At 38.4% G+C, this 23,982-nt stretch overlaps 1 protein-coding gene across 2 annotated transcripts; it reads right to left on the bottom strand.

Annotated features, from left to right (window-relative positions):
- Window positions 1-17,806: 17,806 nt before the first annotated feature.
- LOC122640103 (pentatricopeptide repeat-containing protein At4g39620, chloroplastic) lies at window positions 17,807-20,654 on the bottom strand. 2 transcript variants are annotated; one of them, XM_043833232.1, is made up of 3 exons: window positions 20,171-20,654; window positions 18,009-19,152; window positions 17,807-17,955 (listed from the first exon to the last, which is right to left on the bottom strand). In XM_043833232.1, the coding sequence occupies exons 1-2, from the start codon at window positions 20,519-20,521 to the stop codon at window positions 18,037-18,039; spliced, it is 1,467 nt and encodes a 488-aa protein (XP_043689167.1). In that variant the 5' UTR covers window positions 20,522-20,654; the 3' UTR covers window positions 17,807-17,955; window positions 18,009-18,036. The 2 variants fall into 2 exon arrangements, with proteins under 2 accessions (XP_043689167.1, XP_043689166.1); XM_043833231.1 differs by having other exon boundaries at window positions 17,807-19,152.
- Window positions 20,655-23,982: the final 3,328 nt, after the last annotated feature.

Raw genomic sequence — 23,982 nt, 5'->3', positions numbered from 1 at the left:
AATTCCGCTATTTTTAGCAGAGGTGCCAAACCTGAGGGAAGTGTTGAGTGGGAACCCACTTGGAGGCCAGCTACCTGAAATTTGGGAGAAGTTTGGGGCTATTTTGTGTTATCTGCTTGAAAATCAATTGGGTTTCATAAACTCAAGCCACACGACCAGTAGCGATCTATTGGAATACATTAAGATGATGGTCAGGTCATCGTTGGTGGTCACATATGGTACCCAATCTGCAAATCAGAGTTCAGGTTTCCCAATGGTTGCTCTGTTCTTACCTTCAACAAGGTTCATTTTGTTGATTACAATTCTAGTCCTAAGCATACTCTGGTGGAGAAGGCGTAAGCTCTCAACACATTCAAGGTCAGACATATCAAATTCCTCTTCTTCGTTGAAGCTTGATGAGATTTTTTCCATCCTTGGTTTACTTGCGGTATTTTATTACGGAGTCCTTGAAGCTGCAACCACTCCACCGATTAGGGCCAGTATGGTGTTCGATCGAGGAAAAATGGAAGCCAGGGCGAAGGTGGCATGCGTTTGTCGACGACAGAGCGCAGCTACCACACTGGTGATCGATCGCGGAACAACAGGGACAAGTTGGTGTTCCATCACCTCTGTTTTTCCCCCCGTTCTGGTTCAGTCATGGAGCCTTGGTGATCAAGATCTTGGAGGCCAGCGAGATCTTGCTCTTGTGCGTAGATCGTGGGATCCTGGCGACCGAGACCTCAAGAACCGGCTACTTCGGCCACCACCGGAGCCACCACCTCATTCGGGCTTCTGTCGGAGCAGGAATACCGGTTCCTTTGCTGCGAGAGTCTTGTCTGTAGCTCAACAAGTCCACTGCACCTTGGATCCGCAAAACCAGACCGCTGCAACTTGGAGCTCCAAAACCTTGGAATTCCTTTAATTGGCTCAGCTGTACAGTAGTTGGGAGACTTGTGAGTTGGGCCTGGACTCCTGCATGCTCAGATTGGCTGACGATGGCACGCTTTTTCGGTGTCGATCCAGCTTTGTTTGGGCTGCTCTTCTTGGTTATGGTTGGTTTGGTGTTAGGGAGGCATGCTTGCGGTGCGCCAGTTATCTGCAGCTGAACCTTGAGGACAAGGTTCTCTGAAGGGGTTGGCAATGTTATGATCATAGATAGTCATAGATAGATGGATTACTATGTTGGGTTAATCATTTAGGGGTAGATGGGTAATTTGTATTGGGTTAGTTTGCTAGGGGCAGTTAGGTAATTAGAGGATAAATGGTTGTTATAAATGGAGGAATGAAGGTCATGTAGAGGTATCCAAGAATTAATCAAAATCTCTTCTCTTATTTCTGTTCTAAGAGGTCACCACCCTCGAAGTGGTATTTTTCCCTTTCCCTTCTCCTTCTTCAACTTAATTTCTTTCCTTCCCAGATCTAGGTTCGTTACAAGATGCCTCATCAGAATCCTCAAACGAGGATGCCTCTAAGACGGAATACCTCAAACTTGTACGTGAGTGGGTCTCCTCAGGCCCTGGGTCATGGTTCGGGTATGGCTGGTTCAATGGGTCATGATTCACATTCAATCCAATGTGATGTGGGTGGGTCTTCTATGAGGCAGCTTCAAGGTGGACCGGAGGGTCAGTTGATTGGGTGGTGCTAAATGTTAGTGAAAATTATGGTGGGACAACAGTGGACCCAATAGCTCCTACAACCCTTCGGGCTGGTACAACGATAGTACATGAGTGGATATATCTGCCATTGACTCTGCCATTGATCAAGCAGCTCTAGTAGCAAAGAAGGATGGGATGCAAGCTCCAGTCATACAACAACGGAAAAAAAAAAAATCAAAGTGGAGATCAGACCGGCCTCAAGCGGTCTGATCGCTTGGCTTAAAAAATCTACCGTTATTCTATGAAGATTCAATTCTCTTTTGGAATATTAGAGGCTTCAAGAAGACTACAACCAGGACGCTCTCTGGTCTCTGTTGAAGAAAAATAGTCCTGATATCTTAGCAAAAAAAATCAAGGTAAAAGATTTTCGATGGCCACATACGTTTCATTTTTAATTTAGACATTAAAGGTCGTACCCAACGTCCAAGGCTCTCGCGTTTAGCAGGGTCTGGAGAAGGTCAAATCTACGCAGCCTTACCCCTATTTCCAGAGAGGTTGTTTCCAGGACTTGATCCCATAACCAAGTGTTCAACAAGTGAGCACTTGACCAACGCGCCAAGCACAGCCTTCATTCTTAATTTAAACATTATGGTGTTCTAATGATGGCTTGGGGTTCGCTGGTCTGTCCCCCCATATAATAATCTTTTTGAGGGTTATCTTTTGGACCATTGGATCTGAGCACATGAATGTTAAGTGCTGCTGATTTGGAATAAATCAATATATAATTTTATGAAATATGTATTGCAAGAAATAACAAATATATTATGTACACCATGTATATATGTATAGCTCAATATTGACAAAATAGAAACTTTGGAATCCCCATTTTCTCTCGAAACCAATATCGATTTCATCAATGAAAAAACAAAGATCGTCATCAATATCGTCGCTATCATAAATATCAATATCATCAATAAGATAAACTTTATGCTTGTCACCTAAGAACTTGTTCGGAATATACCGTAATGAAAAGAACATAGGTCGCTAAATATTTAACCAAATATGTCGAATTGAAAGGTGATATCAAATCGGTCCATAACATGAAACATATCCTTGCATATTTGTCCATAGGTCAAATTGAATATATAATTATTAGAATAATTATTGGAGACTCAAATGATGGATATGCAAGCATGATAACTTATATGTTGTTTTATATCTCCGTGAATCTAATAATTTTTGCTCGAATTGTATCATTTGGTATACGTAGCAGGACTGATAAAATTCAAGATTATGCAGTTCATGTTGGATGGTTATAAACTGCCCTATATTGTCACTTTCAATGGTCCAAAAATTGTAACCCTTGCATGCTCTGGGTATATAGAAACCCCTTTACTCTGTCAGGTTCCTTACAGGAGTTGTGAAAGCCAAAAAACTCAAATCTCTAATTAATAAAGAAGCTTTGATACCAAGCTCAAACTGCTGTGATTAGCTGCACAGCAAAGAATAAGGCAAGGGAAGATGAGAACCAGGGACAAATGGAGAAAGAAGAAGAGAATAATACTAAGAAAAGGAGGTAGCCAGTTGAGCAGTCATCAACTCCCTCTCCTCATGCAGGGCCCTTTCTTCTTCTATTGTAATTGACTTCCCCTGCAATGACCCCTGCCTTAACTCTGTTCTGCTAAGGGATTATTCTTATGTTCCTATTTCCTTTTTTGATGATGAATGAATCTGCTGTTACCAAAAAAAAAACAATCCTCTTCTCTATATACCATTCTTATAAAAACAGAAAACTTACAATATGTTATTGTCCCACATGTACATTTTACATGTCTAATGTGAAAGATTACCCTCATTAGCTAATTCCAACATCATCGTCTTCATCATAATGGTCCATGTGAAGCTCCCTCTTGAGACCATCAGTTATGTCTTGGAAGATTGTCCCAGAACTTGTGTTAGATGTCTTTCCAACTGCATCTACTGTTGCTAATACATGGGAAACTTCATCTGTCTACTTGAACACATCTGTTGGGGTGTCCACACATAAGGCAAAAAGAATAGTCCTACATCGGATATGAAAGGGGATGTGGGTGAGTAGGTTAATAGGTACTTGGACACCCTCTCTTTAAATGATAGCTTTTGAAGATGAGATTCAAGTCTCTAACACACATCAACATCCATATCTTCATCTTCTTCATTTTAACTGTCTTAAAATGAGTAAAAGCATCTGAAGAATGTAATCAACCCTTCCCCAATGGACACCTTTTTTTTTTTTTGGCCTCTGATATATAAATTTCTTAGAATTCTAAGAAAGGAAGCGAAAACCAAAGCAATGGTCCACTTTGAGGGAAACTAACCGCCTTCGATGGTCAGAATGACCAGGTTTCCTGATCCTTCAAGAGGAAAACATTCTGTTGATCGATAGGGTTCAGTACGTTCTCCAGGGCTCAGTACGTTCTCCATTCATTGAGATCTTATTCAATAGATACATATGATGAATAACTGATCCCATACAAATATGACACCTTAGACTCCACAACTCCAATAACTACCTATAACCTAAAATTATCCTCTCCAATTCCTTAAAGCTCAGCAGTGTGGCAGTGTTAGGTGGAGATGTCGACATGTGGCAGCTCAGACATCCAATGGTCCAAGCTCATTGACTATGTTAAACTCGAACCGCTAGATGTCCGAGCTACCATGTGTCGGCATCTTCACCTAGCACTGCCGCACTGTCGAGCTGTAGGAATTGAAGAGGATAATAATCCCTAAACTAAGACCCCCTAATAGCAAGGGCTCTCTTCCCACAACACTTTTTCTTTGTTTCTTTATTTTTTTTTGGGGGGAGGGGTACAATACACCTGAGGTGCCCATTCTTTGTTAAAAAGACTTTTAAGATACCTATTTTTTCGAATGGGACATTTGGGATAGCTTGTTGGATTAGTTCTACTCCAAATTAATGATATTTCTAAATTTACCCACCCCAACCCTGCACAGCCAAATTTGTCTTCTAACATCACCTCTCTGAAATGTAGAAATGTTGGGAGTTTTAGACGATAGTGTCTGCTAATCACAAATTGGAAGCAAAAAAAATTGTTCACCTCCCCTGAATCACAATGATCACCTACAAAGCCAACATATTATATTCAATTCTTTCAGAACAAATATATATTTGACTTATTCACCTCCCCTGAATGGCTGAATCCATGGGACAAAAAACAATACAAAAAAAGTCATTATTCAAGTCATTTAAGAACAACAGAGAAGCAGAAATAACCAGTTTCACCCCCTAAATTCGAAAGGATAAGAGCATTTTTGTCAATTTGATATCCTTCTTTCCTACCTGAAAGGCAAACCAAGAGATGAGTCTATTAAGTAAATCCCTCTATTACCCAAAAAAAAAAAGAGAAAATATAGGGACACCCTCCTAAACTATGGCCTGTTTTCATGTACATGCCCTCATCTATTGAAAGCATGTAAATTAGTCCATCAAACTAACTGCCGTTTAATTTTAAACGTCAATACTCATCCAACCATTTTTTTAAGGATCAGAGTGCCCAAATTAAAAGTCTGAAGATGAAAATACCCTTTAGGGGTAAATTCAACTCATGCCTTCTCAGTTTCTGTTTTATAACTTTGAGATATATGCTGAACTTAATTTTAGTGTTCTGTTCAATCATCAAGATAGACTGTTAATAGATTGTTGTGCTAAACCTTGAAGGCATGCATTGATTCTGAATTTTTTGAGTTGTTTCCTAATTTCCTATTTAGAGTAGGAATGCCCTATAACTTGAGATCCAGCCGTCAGATCTGGATCATGTTTTGCAGACCTATACTATCTCTTGAATAAGTTATTTGACATTTCTCTAAATCAGGTTGTATTATAGTATAGAAGGTATTTTAGTAATTTTACATTTTCTGTTAATTAGAAAACAACTGTGAGTTTACTGACTCAAAAAAGGTTTTAAAGATTAGGGGTTGTACGTGAAAACAGGCCATTATTGAGGGGGGGTCCCTATATTTTCCCTCCAAATTAAAAAAAATTTATATAAATAAATCCCTCTCATATGTCCAAACAAACTCATCTGATCAGCTTCAGATTCAGGAAAATCTCCAAAGCTTCCCCAACCTACCTCAAGAGTCACTGAAAATGGCCGGCACAGCAATTACAATCTCCATAGCCTCCTTACTCCTTTTTGTTCTACCGGCGATCTCGGCGGCCGCGAAAAACCACATAGACAGTAGTTTTATCCGTGACAAATGCAAGGCAACTTTGTACCCGGATCTCTGCTACGAAACCCTTACTGCCCACACCAGTGAGGTGGAAGGAAGCATATCAAAGCTCACTCGCGTTGCCGTTCAATACAGCTTCAATACTACTCGTGACGCTGCCGATTACATTAAGGTTCACCAAATCCCATCCAAATCCCGAATGGCAGAGGTTCTAAGGATCTGCGCGAGCAGCTTCGATCTGGCCATTCTTGACACGCAACGCTCGCAGTGGGTAATGGACAACCTAAGGGGATTCTCAAAGCCGTCTTTGGAGTTCCAGATTAAAGAGATGAAGACGTTGTTGAGCACCGTATTTACAAACGAGGAAAAGTGTGCAAACCTGTTGGGCAACCTACCTAATGGCCCTCTGACGTTGGATGCATATAATCTGGCGGTGACAGGAAAGAAATTCACAAGCATTGCACTTGGCCTGATGAATAAGTGGTCCACAGAAGTTGCACCTTTGGTGGCGGATTCTGACCGCCCATAAATTCTATAGTAGGGGAAGTGAATTATTTCATTTTCTTGGCTGCCCGAGCAAGTCTTGGAGCATTAATAAGTGTAACAGCAAAAATTAATTATTATTTTTTTTACATGTTTAGCCTATCTTGGTAATGATATGGGAATCTTTTTTTTATTATTATTGAGGAGAATGTTTTCTGTGCCGCAGCGCAGCCTATGCCCAGACACATGGGCAGACTGTGCAAGGGGTAAGGTGATCATTGTGCCCACCCCCATGTGCCTAGACGCAGGCTGCGTTGTGGTATAGAGAATAACGCCCCTTATCATTATTAGACATTGATAAAATATATCTATATATATTAGCACTATATGCACCACTACTTTTGATACCTTTTTCTTTTTTTCAGTGAAAAATAGACTTACTGAAATTGATAACCATGTGTATAACCATTAGCTTTAGATACACATAGTCTCTAAAGCCAAGGAATAAAATTTGGCCAATTTGTCAAACACATGATAGATAGGATCTTCCTTGTCAAGGCATTTGCAATACCATTCAGAGCCTGTGGAATATAAGAGAATGAAATTGATGCAAGAGAAGCACATTGATGCCTAATGTCATTGGTTATTGCCGGCGCCCCTAATGGTGGGAACCGCTAACGCTGTGAAGCAAATAAATGATCTCTTTACAATCAAACTCGACTAGAAGATGTGTGAATCCTAAATTAGTTGCCTGTGACAATGCGGTTCTAATCGCCACTACTTGATACGTATTGATCAAGGTAAAAGATTTCTGATGGGATTGTACGTTTCATTCTTAATTTAGACGTTATATATGGTGTTCTAATGATGGGTTGGGGTTCGCTAGTTAGTCCCCCTCCACCCCACCCGCGAATTTAGCGCTCGTCTCTAGGGAGCCCAAGATGCCCAAGGCACTACCAACTGTTGAGCTGTGCCACACACATCCCTAGGTGTGCACCAAGATGCGTGCGGCACAACTCAGCCACTGGATGCCCCCGGCAGCATCCTGGGTGCACGCCTCCCTAGAGACGATCCTGTTCCGTCCCCCCCCCAACCCATATCATAATTTTTGAAGGTTATTTTTGAACCATTGATCGAGCCATAGTTGTCTGTCGTCACGGCAATCAAGTCGGTGGAGGGTCATGTGGATATATCGACATTCGCCGCCATGGCGATGCTATGGCAATCATATCGACCATGTTTTATTTTTATTTTTTTCTATTTTTAATGTCATTTAGTATGCTATAATATATACCCTATAACATCAAAATTAACATGAAAGTGTACTAGTCTACTATGGTTTGATTCATGAAAATGTAATATCCATTAGTATATATGAAATCATGGATTATCAAATAATTGATAGCAATAGTCTTGTTGATAATAAAGTTGAAAAATCATGAGAGTTGAAATATGATTCATATGAAAGTGACTACAAAAGTAACAAAACAAAAAAACAATTACAAGAACACAATTTATATTGGGTGAATAAAGCTAATAAACAACCCATCTAAATTAAAAAAATTTGATGATGTGAATATGTGATTGTGTATTAGTCAGTGGTGTATTAGTGATTTCGTTGATGTTTTTTTTTTTTTTAGTTAAAGAAAACATCAAAATAAAATATGGTTAAAAAATTATTGTTAAAAATTACGTTTATAATATTAAACAACCATTGCCCGATATGGCCATGTCGTGGTATGGCGCGATGGCAGCGCCATGGCAACAACATAAAGGCCATATCGGTCGATATTCTTACATCATCCATATCGGTCAATATACCCACTTCTCCAGTATGACGCCATGACAACAATGATCTACATGAATGCTATGTGCTGCTGATTTGAAATAAAGCAGTATATAATTATATGAAATGCGTATGTACATCATGTATGTATGTATGTACAGCTCAAAATTGAAGAAATAGAAACTTTGGAATCAACGTTTCCTCTACAAATCAATATCAATATCATCAATAAAAATAGAAAAAAGATCATCACTATCATCAATATAACAACATCTAGGGTTTCACCAAAGAACTTATTCAAAAAAATACCATAATGAAAAGAACATAGGTGTCGCTAAGTATTTGACCAAATATGTCAAATTGTAAGGTGATATCAAATCAATCCATAGCATGATACATATCATTGCATATTCATCCATAGGTCAAATTGAATATGTAATTATTGGAATAATTGTTGAAGACTCAAATGATGGATCTGCAAGCATAATAACTTATATGTTGTTTTATATTTCCGTGAATCTAATAACTTTCACTCGCATTGTATCATTTGGTATACGTACCGGAACTGTTAAAATTCAAGATTATGCAAGTCATGTTGAATGGTTTCAATCTGCGATATATTGTCACTTCCAATGGTCCAAAATTGCAACCCTTGCATGCTCTGTGTATATAGAAACCCCTCTTCTCTGTCAGGTTCCTTACCTATAGAGGAGTTGTGAAAGCCTTTTTTATCAAACCAAAAAAAAAAAAAAGCATTGAGAGCTTTACCCAAATATCTAAACAGTAAAGGAGCTTTGATACCAAGCTCAAACTGCTGTGATTAGACGCACAGCAGAGAACAGGGCAAGGGAAGAGGGCAAGGGAAGAAGAGAAAAATACTAAGAAAATGAGGTTGTAAGTTGAGCAGTCATCAACTCCCATCCTCATACAGGACCCTTTCTTCTTCTATTGTAATTGACTTGCCCTGTAATGACCCATGGCTTAACTCTGTTCTTCTAAGGGAGAATCCTTATGTTCCTGTTTCCTTTTTTGATGCTGAATGAATTTGTTCTTACCAAAAAAAAACTCCCTCTCCTCTATATACCATTCTTGTAAGTGACGTTATTGTCGTACATGTACATTTTACATGTCTAATGCAAAAGATTACCCTCATTAGCTAATTCCAACATCATCGTCTTCATCATAATGGTCCAAGTCAAGCTCCCTCCTAAGACCATCGGTTATGCCTTGGAAGATTGTTCCAGAACTTGTGTTAGATGTCTTTCCAACTGCATCTGCTGCTGCTCATACATGGGAAACTTCATCTGTCTGCTTGGACACATCAACATACATACCTTCATCTTCTCCATTTTAACTGTCTTCACTGTAAATGGAACAGCTTTCAGAATTCAATCAAACTAGAGATTAAATAGGACCAGCTTTCGGAACTAAACAGAGAAAAAGAATTCAATAAAACTAGAGATTAAATAGGACCCTTCTTTTAGACACAGTGAACGAATTATATGAAATGGAAAAACTAAAAATAGACAGTACAGCAAAAAATGAATAAAAGCATCTGGAGAATATAAACACCCCCTCCCCAATGGACACCTTGTTTTTTTTACCTCAGATATATAAATTTCTTAGAATTCTAAGAAAGGAAGCGGAAAAAAAAAAAGCAATGGTCCACTTTGAGGGGAACGAACCGCCTTCAATGGCCAGAGTGACCAGGTTTTCTGATCCTTCAAGAGGAAAACATTTTGTAGATAGGGTTGAGTTCTCCATTCATTGAGATTTTATTCAATAAATACATATGATGAGTAACTGATCCAATACAAATATGATACCTTAGACTCCACAACTCCAATAACGACCTATAAACTAAGAACCCCTAATAGCAAGGGCTCTCTTCCCACCACACCTTTTTTTTGGGTAAACAAAGCTTTATTGATAGGAACCTTTATTGAGAGGGACATGTAATACACATGGTTTCCGAATCACATGTTTGAAGAAACCATGTAGTGGAAATTGGCCAAACAGTCCTACACATCACAGACCGAGCTCTCCTGGCAAGGGAGTAAGCCAAACTGTTTCCCTCCCTTGTAACTGGCTATTTATCCTATGCATCACTCATCATGCATAACAGTAAGGGTAGGTAAAAAATAAATTCAGTCCAACAAGAGAATATTTTGCTTTGCTGATCATCTGCTTGATTCAGGAACGAGAAAAGGCAAAGATATAGTTGTTTCTCTTATTCCAAATGGCGGAAAAAGGTAATCAGGGGTATTTATTTAAATACACAGAGTTCAATTACAAAAATATCCTAGTGTACTTTTCTGTTCATTGAATTGGTTGGGTACGTCACAAATGGGTGATGAAATGATTATCCATATATGAATGAATGATATATGAAGCACGAACCTATGCGCAAACCGAATATTCATTTGTCTTTATTATTATTTTAAGCACATTGGATGTGTAAAGATGTACTCAAGCAACATTATAATAGTTCACACTCTCACAAAATTGAGTACAATGACAATTTAAAGTCATAAGATATTACTGCTCTCTAAAACAACTAAACATACCCACTGGGGGATTTAACTCCAAATACACTGGATGATACGACATAATCTGATAAAAGCAATCTCCTCTTTTGATCAGAACAATAGCAATCTATAGCTCATTAGAGAATGATTCTCAATGTTAACACCAATGGAGCAGTAGCTTTCATTTATATCAACTCTGAGAATAACAGAAAACATCAATATGAGAAAAGGCTGAAAGAAATTCCAATAAATACTGCAGGAACATGTGTGAAGTAGTGGATTTTTATCCGCTGCTGTACTCATCATGCGGCACTGCATGTGCCATGTGTGTCATGTGGGGCCCGCTGTGCACACATGGCACCAGCAGCGCCGCACGATGAGTACAGCAGCGAATTAAAGTCCGTGAAGTACTGCATTTGCAATATACCTCACTAATATCAAGAAAAGGGAAGTTCAAAATCCGAAGAGTGTCGAAGGATAGAATTGAGGAAGAACACCCAGTAGAGAAATACACGCATTTCAGGAAGGGGGGAAGAGAGAGAGAGAGAGAGATGCAACTAGGAAAACAAGTGGACCAACCAGTACGGTGCAGCTGACGAGCACCACACTCTCATAACAATGAACCGATGCTCCATCCCTTTTTTATTGAAGGCCACATGATCTTGTAACACAATGTAGCATATTGCCTCATTGTGGACAAGATACAAAAAAGCTTAGAGAATTGCCTAGCAAGGAAGTCCGAATTATGCAATGCATACATTACATTAAACAAATTAATATCATGGCATGGGCAATATGTGGAACAACAGCAGGAATATTCGCTTCCTTTATATAGCAGTATCAGTCTTTAATTTCTATGTAGTGTTAAATTTCAGATTCTTTTTCTTTAATTGCTAGTTTCTATTGATGCAGTATTATTAGCAAATTAGCATGTCATCATAGAGGCAAGAGGTTTCTTGATATGTTTTATTATCTAGCCCATGTTCTTTTTCCAGGTAACTGAAGTCAATAACACAATACCAGTATCTGACTAGAGCTGGAAAGAGACTAGAGCAGGAATTTCCAGAACAAAGAAACAGAGAACTAGAGAGATTGTAGTTCAGAGAAAGAAAACAATATGATTTCAATCCGAATAATCAGATAGGTCTGAAATTCAGCTCATTTTAGCAGGTGCTAATGTTCTGATGAAGATCTAAGAAACCTATGCAGCACACCAGAAGACAATTACAGTTCATAAAGCATCTCACAAGGTGAAGAAAAAAGCTAAGAGCAAATCAAGCATGCATAAATTGATCAAGCAAAGGAGAATCCTTAGGATATCATGCCATAGAGATGGAAACTTGAAGCAATGAATTAGAACTTCTCTAGTCCTATGCAATCCAATGGTCAAAGAATTCAAGACTTGGAAGCATGCCAGAAGGAAGCCAAAAATCAGACCAAACTTTATCAAATCCTCCCAAAGTTATCAACATGAAAGTTGATGGTGTTCAAGTTAGATTCAAATGAAAATTGGAATCACTTAAATGAAAAATCCAAACCAGGAAATTTGGCCCCAAAATCTAAAGTGACAAAAGATGTTCAGAAACCTGTTCCTGCACAACCAGTAACTTCAAGGAAAATTTAAGAGGTCGTACATTTGTAATTGTTCCAAAAGCTCAAAACATGAAAATTGAAGCTCTCCGAGTCATCTTTCAGATGGTTCAAGAATCAGGTCAATATGAGCTCAAAAGAGAGTTATGGCCTAATTACTAACCAGGGGTGGGCTTCAGGAACTCAAGGTCAACCTTCAAATACCGAGGTCCACCGCGAAGCACGCAACAGTCAAAAAACGGGGGAAAAAACAGACAGATTTAGAGTTGTTGGACAATGGGCTATAAATAGAGATGTTCTACACATCTCTCGGCTGCGAGTATTTCGACATTGACCGCCAAGCGCCCAACAGTCAAAAAACGGGGAAAAAAAGGGACAGATTTAGAGTTGTTGGACAATGGGCTATAAATAGAGATGTTCTACACATCTCAAACGTGTTCCATACATTAGCAGACCCTAGGGGATTCTCAAGAGGCCAAGGAAACTTGTTATCTTAGGAAAGTAAAAAATCTTCTACTCTGAGCTTCAATGGATAAATTCAAGTTGTTGTTCTTCAAATTGTATATTTTCCTTTAGAGAGGTTTTGTCTGTTTCATTTGTGTGAAGCTTTTGATTTAAGTATCCGCCAATTAAGAGGCATTGTAATTGAGCTTGCCAAAAACTTAAAGAACTCTTAAGTGAGTTGCAAGGTTAGGTGTAATCCTTGAAACACCTAGGCTCAGTTATGACCAAGGTTCGAGGTTTCAGGTTTCGACCCTGGCCAAAACCGAAACATGGGATTTTTCTAGGCAAAAATCGAAACCTAGGATTTGAGCCTAGAAAATGGTTTTTTGAAACCGCCCTCCCCTTTTTTTTGTGTTGCCTATGTTTACCATGTTACACCTATTCCATGAATTAGTTTCACAAAGAAAGCACTTAAAATAATACTTGTGGTTTGGACCTCGGTTTGCTAGTGTAAATTGAATGCTGCTGCCTGTTGTACACTAGCCCTATTATAAACATTGACTACATATAATTTAGCTACTGGAAATGTAAATATACAATTAAAACAATCAAAACACACATTAGGTTAGGGAAATACAAGTATACAACACAATGACTGTTAAATCCTCTTGTTGTACACCAAGAGGAGATGACCCCATTCAAATAATTGGTAAGCTGGCTTTTTGTTCTACTATTCAGCATGTATGGCAAGAAAGGAATTTTAGATATGCTCATACCACCTTAAACGACTCTCTCGGAACTTGTCATTAATCGGGGCAACTCCCAAGTCCGCTCTTATATGTTCATTCCGTACTTTGTCGTTCCTTGTTTTTCCACACATCCATCTTAACATCCTCATCTCTGCTACACAAAGCTTCTCAATATGAAACTTCTTAACTGCCCAACATTCTGTCCCATACATCCGTCAGACGAACAACAGTCCTATAAAGAACTTTCCTATAAGATTTACGGAATTTTTACATTTAAAAAAAACCCTAACATTAGAAAGTTGAAAATTTCACCAGCCGCCGAATATCCAGTTTTTGTTCTTGAACTGGGGGTTTGACTTTTTATCCTTTTGGAATTTTCAATTTTTCATTTCTCTTCTCTTTCCCCATCCCTCTTTTCCAATCTTTCTTTCCCCTTTGTTTATTAGAACTCAGTCCCTTACCGTGTTTTGTTTGGATCCATGTAGCCGATCCCATTAAGTTGAGATAAGGTTGAGTTTGTTGTTGTTGTTGCTTCTTAAGTAAATGTAAAAACTTTTTACATTTACTTAAATGATATTTGGCATAAATAAGAGCCAAGGCGTTCGATACCACTAAGACGACAGCTGCCTAGACCCCAAGAAATCTGCCTGGAGGCCTAGGTGGCACATAAACGACGCCTTAACAACTATGATCCCACAATCACACAAGCAGTGTATTATTCTCACACATCCGCTCCTCATAATCTTTAGAGTTAGTAGAAGGGGGTTCTAACATTAAGTATTTCAATTTTCCTTTTGCACTGATATATACCTTTCCAGCCTGTGCCCATTAAAAATAGTTGGAAGCACCATTAAGCTTAATAGCAGTGAATAACATTCACAGAGTCCACAGAAGATTTGAAATAACCCATTGAGTACAAAACAACAGCACAATAGGTAAAAAGTAAGCAAACAGCAGCAATAAGTTAATAGAATCAACCAGTAATTTGTGTAGGAACTAAGAAGTCACAGATCTAACCGCAGGTGACAAAAAACTCCAATAAGCAAAACCGCAGGTAATAGATTCAACCAGAAATAGGAGAAACAAAATACTAGCCAATCAATACATCAAATCAAGCCCAAAATTGGGTCGAGTATAGGGTGGGTATAGAAGAACCAGAGCCCAAAAATTGGGGCAATCCAACGGCTGGATGGGTGGCTTCAATATATGATGAAAAATAGAAACTTAAAATTCCAGAATTTAGTAACTATAAAGAAGAAACCAAAACAATTGTCTGATCAAAACCAAACTTGGGTCAATGGAGGAGACTTATAGATAGAGATAAACCCTAAATATTTCAAGCAACTAACAGTTAGATATGGAGATATATCCAAACCTATGTTGCAGTAAGAGGAGTCAAAAACAGGGGAGCTGCAAGCATGTTTTGAATAAAAAACTTGATGTAGACAGTAACCGCAAGGTAGATCAAGTATGCTCCATGTAAAAATGAGTCTTCATCATCATAAGAAACCCTAGTTTTTCATATTCTATCAACTAAGGCTTCGCAGAAACTAAAACAGCATAGGTTGCTGCAAACCACAACAAAAGAAAACCCTAATGGGAGTATGGGACTCTCAAACCAAGAAGAAGGATCGAAACTACTGCTGCTAAAAGCTCTGATTCCATGTGACAGTGCCAGATCTAGAACAACCAACGATAATAATCAGAAGCAGAAGAAAAGAAGAAAGAACCGAGAAGAGAAAGATAGCAAAGAACAATGCTACTGATTGGAGAAAATGAATTAACCAACACTCAGTAGTAGTAGTAGTCGTAGTAGTAGTAGAGTGTATTTATGACTGATACTGTAACAGAATTACAAGTATGGCCTCACTACTAATCTAACACACACATTACGCATAAAACACCCTAACAAGCAAAGATATTCCAAGTATACCCATGCGGTACTTCTTAACAGAAACCTTTCAGGTGCCTGATGTTCCCTAAAGCATCCTCTTGTTTCATGTAACCCTTTTGGGAGCTATCATCAGCTATGGTGATGATGCGAGAAGCGGGAGTAGGTTAAACCCCTACGGAGTTATGGTGCCACCTAAGCAACAGGTCTGATTCTGACCTGTGAAAACCTCTTCCATCTTGCATGGGGAAGCTATAGACACTGTAGAGTGAGCTACTGCGTTCTGTGAAAACCTCTTCCATGCATGATTTCAAATTACAATTTGATAATATCAAAATCTTGGCTGGCATGAAAAATAAAACCACATAAATAGTTAGCAGATTTTTAAGATTTTAAAAAAAAAAAAAATTCAAGGGGAAAAGGCTGGGCACACCGCCAGGGTGCCCCAGCATGTGTCACCTCCTCTCCTCCCCCTTTGGAAAAGACTCTCTTACCCTCCTGTATCCAGCCCTGTGATTGGTGCATGCCGCTAGCTTCCCGAAAGTCGGCAGCATACCCAACCCTCTCCCTTTTGCAAGATCACCAAAAATATTTTAAATTTGATTGAGACTAAATATCAAGGCTAAAATTGAAATTTGAGTCTTATCTTTACATAGTAAACCCCATCCAATATATGACATTAACATGACAAAATAAACCCAGGGTCAGACCATAGTAGAGTGGCCTCCAAGCAGAAACCTCTGCTTGGAATCTATATGACTGGGTATTGAAAGAACAGCACCATAAGAAATATTTTATTACAGTACAGTGCTTGCGTTCTTGGCTGTGGTGCGACTATCTGTATCAATCCTTACCAAAAGGGACTATCTAGTTGGATATAATATGATGAAAAGTACTGTACAGTACTTTAAGCAGAAAATGCTAATAGCATAACAGAAAATAGGTACATTTAGTAATTAATTGAAAAGTGAAGTAAAATTTCTGCATTGAAATAATTTTCTACTAAAACTAAATAATATGGTAGAAAATTGATATCAAATTTAGATACTCTGGGGAACATAACAGAAGATAACTGAAAACCTATGAATAATATAATGTTACATTTAAGTTTCGATCATTTTTGAGCTGTGTTTATGTTGAGTACAGTGCATTGATTTGTGCGGGTGAAAAGCAGAATTGATAATAGTACAGATATAGCATAAAAGTCCAGTTCACCTTTTGCAATATACCTTACATTATTTTGGTGTCTCGAAACAAAATTTGTTTGATCAACCATAAACCCTTATACATAATGATCATAGCTGTCGTGGCACCAAGGCAAGCCATGCAGTTGCTAGGCACCTAGGTGACAACTATGCAAAACTAAGGCGCCTTATTTAAGGAAAATGTACCCCCACTGTGTGTGCTGATTCTTGTTCCAAGATATGTTTTCGTATTCTTTTCCTTCTTTTCCCCTTCTTTCCCTTCCTTCTACTACACACACCTCCCCCCCCCCCCCCCAAAAAAAAAAAAACCCCTTGTTTATTTTCCCATTTTTGGAGTAAGGCAGGTCTGGGTGCTTGGACAGATAAGGCACCCAGGAGATCCCTTGACAACTATGATGATGATATTTTATATTTTAGCCATTAGTTCCTCTATCAAAGATAAGGCAGTGACAACCGTGTTTGAAGACTAAAAGGTGCCTTGATTGAATTGAATCCTTGCTATATGCCTATGTAATAGCTGTTCCCACACATCTCAATCACTATTAGATTTTTCTAATCTGCCATCATTTAAATAAAGGAATAACAAGTTAACAACTCTTAAACAATAAAGAAAAAATACAGAGAATGTGCTAGTATAACAATTCTCGACAGTTTGCACTGGTAAATGGGCTTCTTAAGCTCTTCCCATCAGAATTAACCCCTTTGTACCTATCAGGGATTGTCATTTTGTCTCTTTGGGAATGCGCATAAAACAGCCCTCAAGGGTGTATGAACTTTTAATCCTCGACTTCATATGCATTGCAATATACTGAACAGAAATGCTAGATGCTAGTTTGTAGGGAATCTACCAAAGCTAGTATTATTAAATATAGCAAGAGTGAAAACTCAGCCATTTTGATTTAATAGGTTGAATCATACAATGGATACAAAGATCACATCTCATCTCTGAATCATACAATGGCTACAAAACTTAGCCTTTTTTTTTTCATAAGAAGCCATGACATTTCATTGAGAAAAGGAAAGCTAACCAACCCCCAACGGAAGACAGGTTTCAAGTATTTGGATTATATAATACAAGTTAACAGGATATGGTCCTACATACATGAGATCCCTATCAGATTCTTACTTCACCAGCTCATCTGCAAGTTAATCAAATGGAATAATGTTTTGAATGCCTATACTTGTGTCTCAGTTTTATAACCAAGTCAAACATGAGTAAATATCAACTTAACCTAACCACATGGTTAAATGAGTAAAGCAATAATCAGCAGCAGAAACAATAACATATCTAGTGAGGGACTTGCCACACCTTGGGTTAAAATGAACAAGCGTTTAAAAGTATTAATTGTAAACTCACCTAGATGGAACAATTTAAGTAATCAAGCGAATGGTGAATGCTGCACTGAGAAGATAAGGAGGGCATAGGTTGAATTGACTCTCTCACTGTTGTGCGACTCCAAGCAGCATCCAATCTGACCCACAACCATGTCAGAATCTCAAGTTGAATAACAATATGGTAACATACAAATAAACCAACCGGCCACAACTACAACCTATGCTTTTGCACTACCAATCTGCAGAGTGCTTGAACCAGCTGAGCTATCATTGGACTCAAGTCTACCCTGTGAAGTTCCAAATGCACTTAAAGCCTCCAAAAAGAACTTCTTGTTGGGGACAATACCATCTTTGTCCATATGCTTAAGCAACTTCTGAAGAAGCTCCTTCATGTTGGCTTTAGTGTAGGCATTATAAAGAAGTTTGTACGTTGATGCATCTGGAAGCAACCCATTATCACATGCATACTCAAAAAGCAGATCCGCTTCAGCAGGTAGGCCATTCATGCAGTATACACCAAGCATAGCATTCAGAGTCGACACCTGCATCTCCTTCCCAGATTCTATCATCTCGTCAAAAATTTCTCTGGCCCTTGAAACACAGTCACAAAGCCCAAAAGTTGTAATAAGACTCTCATATGTGATGTAGCTTGGGGTATATCCCATTTCTGTCAACTTCGTGAAAACATTCTCTGCCTTCTCTCTAAGCCTGGCCTTCCCATAGTTCAAAATCATTGAATTGAATGTAGGCAGTGTCGGCTTCTCCTTGGAGCGCAATAAGCTCTTGAAAACTTGCTCCATCTTGTCAAAAGCTTGACGTTTACCATACGCATCAATCAGCAAATTGAATGTGATGATATTAGGCTTACACTGATTGCTCCTCATGCGAGAAAGCACAGATTCCATTTCTCTAATCATCCCATTCTTCCCATATGCATCCATCACACCATTATAGGTATAGATGTCAGGTGAGATAATGCTCACCTCAAGATCTTTGAACAAAGCATTGACCTGATCCACATTTCGTGCCTGAGCAAAAGCTCTCAAGAGAATGTTGTATGTCACAATACTGGGTTTGCATCGTTCAATGACCTTCATTTTCTCAAAGTACCCAAGGGCTTTGTCTAAAGCCTTGGATTTATCTCGAGAATGCAGATGAGCCGTGATGAGTGCATTGTACACTGAAGTATCTGGTCGGCACCCGCTATTACGCATCTCAGAGAACAGCCACATTGCCATTCGTGTCTGCCCCTTTTTTCCCATTACAGATATTAATTTTGAATAAACACCATTATCTGCAATGTACCAACGTTGTTTCTGCATCCATCTGAAAACCTAAATCCAGCGGATATGAAACAAAGAATCAGCCAAGTTACCGTTAAAATGATGATCAAAACCAATGTTTGTTCCAATGTTAATTAATCAGGTTGGCAGGGTTGGTTGTGTAGTTATGTCATTGATAAATCATTGCTAGGACTCAGAACCACATTGTGGATGAATCAGATCACGATTAAAATGCGCAAATCAGCAAAATGCTATAATAGAAAGAAGGAACTGACTATGGAACCAACATGATAAAGTTTCAACTCACCCTATGTGAAGTTTAATAGGACTTTGCTCAGTCTATCTTAGGCAAACCATATTCATAACATACAAGGCATGGATGAACTAGCTGAGTTAGACAAACTTGGCCAAAATTTTACAGCTTGGATTTTGTTCAGACAGGCTATGGGATTCAAAAGATCTTTAAAGGTTCTGCACGACATACATAGAGAAGAAGGTTTTTTTTCTCTCCCCCTCCCCCCCTCCTTTTTTCCCAGGATAAGCATGGAGAAAATTACTTCATTTGAAATTGTGGACAGCATAAATTAATGTATCCTGAACTTCTGACGCATTAGGTAGCTTTATACCCATCATTTGATATATTGAACTAAAAGAAGACATGGGCCACAACTGGAATCAATTTCCGATCCTCCCCTCATGATTGAAGAACTAAACCGTTTTACTAAAGTATTAAAAGATTATTGCTACAATCCTACCACAATAATGGACTATAATTTGTGAAGCATATTTCTATTAGTGTATATATCCACTGACAACGAACCAGCAGAAGAGAAAAAAGGGGAAAATGAAAATTACAACTTTCTACTAAGATGCAAATCCATTTTTTATGAAGTCTTAAATATATGGTCTCAATTTTCAGTGACGATAGGATGGGATTCTTAAATAAGAACCAACCACTAGCTTTCCACACAGACATTGGAAGAAACCCACCAGACAAATACGTGTCTAAAGAACTGAAATAAACCTAAGTTTACATAAAAGAAGAAGTTGGGCGACGAAGAAAACCAACCTCAATACATTGAAGCCATCTATCTTTCTTTCCGAGCTCCTCAAAGAGAAGGAAACAATGCTCAGTTCTAATGAGCTTCACATACTTATTCAGCGTCGAGACCAACGGCTTCTCGTCGTTAAAATTCCTCAGAAGAGTACGAACGAGTTCGTTTTCTTCAGACTTGTCGTTCTTCGAAGCAGTTTTTTTCTTCGGCCGGGTTGAAACGCATTCAATTCGGTCAAAGGGTTTCTGCGAAAATCTCAATGTAACACATCTCTGCTTTGGCTTAAGTTCGGAAGTGGAGGGCTTGGAAGAAAATGATGTTTTAGCGTAGAGTTGCAGAAATTGGGTCGACAAAGTCAGAGGCATTTTTAAAGGCTTCCGCTGAATTCACAGACGAATTGAGTTATGAATTTTGGATAATGCAATTGCTTTATGGAATTCCATACTAAAAAATGGGATTTAGACGGACGTGAGGGCATGAATTTGGAGGGCGACTTCTGTGTCCGGTAGAGAGAGAGAGAAGTTTCTTAGAACGGGCAAGGGAGAAGGGAAAAATTGAAAAAGGAAAGATTTCACGAAAAAATTAAGGGTTTTTTACAATTACCACCCCAATAACTTTGATATCTATTATTATCCTCCTATAAACTTTCAACCAACTATTATCCTCCCCTGTTGCATACTAATAACTAATTGGTCCCTACCGTTACATACCCGTAACGGAAAGGGTTAATCGTGAGAATGTGCCGATGTCACAAGTTTTCTGGGACCAAAATGCTCTTTTGGAGTGGTAATTATAAAAAAAAAAACCCCACCCCATCACAGTCCCTTCTCACTCTTCTTCTTCTTCTTCTTCTTCTTCTTCTTCTTCTGCAACCCCAACTGCCCCAATCTCTCTCTTTCTCTCTTTCTAAGACCTCCTTCTCTATACCCAAAAAACGAAAGAGAGGTTTCTGCTTTTCCCAGCGTCTTTACTTTTTAAAATGTCACCTAACACGTATAGTTTTTAACCCACCCAACGCCCACCATCTCCACCTCTTTCACTCCTACACTCTCTTCTCCCCTGCTTCCATCATTCTCACTTTCCCTCCATTCTCTCTTTCTTGCTCTCTCTGCAACTGAAGAAGACGACTACTGAAGAGAGAACTAAATAGGAAAAGTGAAAAGCGAGGGAAAATATAGAAAGAAAACAAATACCTTAATTGCTCTGCTCCATTGATGGTTGAGTATCCGAGAGCTTTTCTTCCAATGCAAGCCTGAAATTCCACTTCTTTTGCTCTCCAGATTCACTCTGTTACTTTCCTTGTCTCTTTTAGCTTTAAGGTATGATCAATTCTTTACTCTTTACTTCTCCTTGAATTGCGTTTCCCTAATTTATTTCTCTGCATTTTCTTTTCATTTAAAAATTTCCTGGCCCGTCAGTGGTGTCTGTTGTCCGGTGATTTTTGGTTTGGAAAGGGAGGTTAAAAAAAAGGAGGAAACCTTTTGTTCTTCGATTGTAAGTTTGGTGATTTTTTTTCTCTTGAGCTTCTCCATTCCTCGTATTGGATACCTTTTTAAGCATTTCCGGTGGACTGGATTATGTTTTGGATTGCTAAAATTTTGTTCCGGTGAATGGACGAGAAGGTTCAAGGTAAAGAACAGGCATGGAGTCATTTCTTCTCTAATCGGTTGCTGCTCAATAGATTAATGCAGAAACCTCTCTTTCGTATTTTGGGTATAGAGAAGGAGGTCTTGGAAAGAGAGCTAGAGAGCTAGAGAGAGATTGGAGCGGTTGGGGTTGCAGAGGAGGAAGAAGAAGAAGGAGAAGTAAATGGGATGGTGATGGGGTGGGGGTTTTTTTTACAATTGCCACCCCAAAAGGGCATTTTGATCTTAGAAAATTCGTGACAACGGCACACTCTCACGATTAACCCTCTCCGTTACGGGTATGTAACGACGGGGTCAGTTAGTTATTAGTATGTAATAGGGGAAGGTAATAGTTGTTTGAAAGTTTTTAGGGGAGTAATAGTAAATATCAAAGTTTATGAGGTGGTAATTGTAAAAAACCCAAAAATTAATCATATGTTCAAACCTCTTTTTTTTTTTGGCCTATGTATTTTAGATAATTCATAATTTTGGTTCCAATTTTTTCACATAATTTTGGTTCTTATTTTTTTATTTATTAACTGAATTTTTACTTGTTTTTAATTTTTTATCCATATATATATAAACTTGGATTGGTTTGAATTTTATAAGTAGGTAAAGGTTTTTTCTAGTTTAATTGGGATCAGTTGTATCAAAGCAAAAGGGCTTGATTAGCTTTAATTTGGCTCTTCTACCTAGACAATTTTGGAGAATTTGACACAATGTAGATGCATTATGGCTCCCATTTGGTTGCAAGAGAATTTGAAAAAAAGAAAAGTGAAATTTTTCAATGCTAAAAAAGAATTCTTTGTAATCATTATCCATTATGATTGCATAAAGTACATAAATTTCTTATCATTTTTAGTAATGGTACTTTTTAGATATAATTTTGATTTTACTTTTTAAATTCCAAGGATTTAGTTGCAAAGCAATGTGACATTTAATAACCAAATATGGAATAGTTTGAAGTTAGTGACATAACCATGTGGAATAATGATTACAAAAATTCCTTTATTAGTTCTTTTCTTGCTGATAGAACATTGGGGTCTTGATCTCGGAAAAGTCTTTTGAAAGGAATATCCATCTTGCTAAGGGGTTTAACGAAAAGAATTGGTGATTACCTTAAAACTTTCATTTCTGGGTACCAACTTTTTGGGGGGCAAAATTGTGAGTTCCTCTTAACCCTAGCGTTTCAAAGGTAAGCTATCTAATTCTCCAACTTTCTCATCAATGGAATGTCTCTCTGATTAAATCTCTTTTTTATTTCCTAAAACCAAGGCTATTTTTCAAATTCCTCCCTTTACCACATTGTAGAAAGACAGTTGGATCTGGGTGCTAGCTAATTTTGTTAAATTTTTAGTAAATTAGCATACTATAGTGCTCTTAATACGAGTAGTAATGCTTCTAAATCTCATGATCCGTACAGGGTGAAATTGTGGCAGTTAAATCTCATGATTTGTAGAATGTTTGGAGTTAGTGACATAACCATGTGGCATGGAGGCAAAGACGGTTCGTGATGTCCTTCTATTGGCTTTGAGTTTAAGGGAAGTAGTTTTCTGTCCGGTAGTGTGGCCTACGCCAGCACTCCCATGCGTCTATCTCTCTCCTTCTCAAAATAAGGGGGCAAAAGTGTCTTTTCGAATGGGGAGGAGAGAGACAGACTCATGGAAGTGTTGGCATAGGCCACACTCCCGGACGGAGAACTTTCTCTCTAGGGCAAAGTCTAGGGTGACATTTCTTTTATGATTGTTTGACTAGTGTAAATGCTATTAATGATGGTCCTCGGACCTTAGATTAGGCAGCTAGGATTGTTGTGATGATATTTTATCGTTATTGTAGCTTGTGCTCCTCACTCTTTTAATAGAGAAGCCCATATGTTTGCTAAGGGAGCTTCTCGCTTGTATGTTTTGCAAGAGTTGGTGATTCACCTTCCATGTTTGTTAAGTTTCTTTGTCAATTGTTTGCCTTAAAAAAGAGGGGGGGGAACTTCAATTGAAAGGTACGGATTTCAAGACTTGCTTTTTGTACGGTCTCACGTGAGAAAGGATCTTTGTATGACTTTGAATATCTACCACATGGCAAATCAATTGGAGTAAAAAAATTTTAAACAATAGACAATCCAGACAGTGCCCAACTGGTCACATGTTGAGTTTCACCCCATGACAAGAGTTTTTTTTTTTTTTTTTTTTTTGGTAAATGGAAAT

The sequence above is a fragment of the Telopea speciosissima genome, chromosome 9 (genome assembly GCF_018873765.1).
Source record: "Telopea speciosissima isolate NSW1024214 ecotype Mountain lineage chromosome 9, Tspe_v1, whole genome shotgun sequence".
NCBI classification, from domain to species: domain Eukaryota; kingdom Viridiplantae; phylum Streptophyta; class Magnoliopsida; order Proteales; family Proteaceae; genus Telopea; species Telopea speciosissima.
Note: the sequence above shows the minus strand (reverse complement) of the source record. Positions and strands in the feature narration are given on the sequence as shown.

Excerpts from the sequence above, each read along its gene's own strand:
- LOC122640103 (XM_043833231.1), bottom strand. The coding sequence starts at position 20,521 with ATGCCTCTGACTTTGTCGACCCAATTTCTGCAACTCTACGCTAAAACA. Across the intron at positions 19,153-20,170 it reads GATGGCTTCAATGTATTGAG|GTTTTCAGATGGATGCAGAA; the intron begins GTTGGTTTTCTT and ends CGCTGGATTTAG.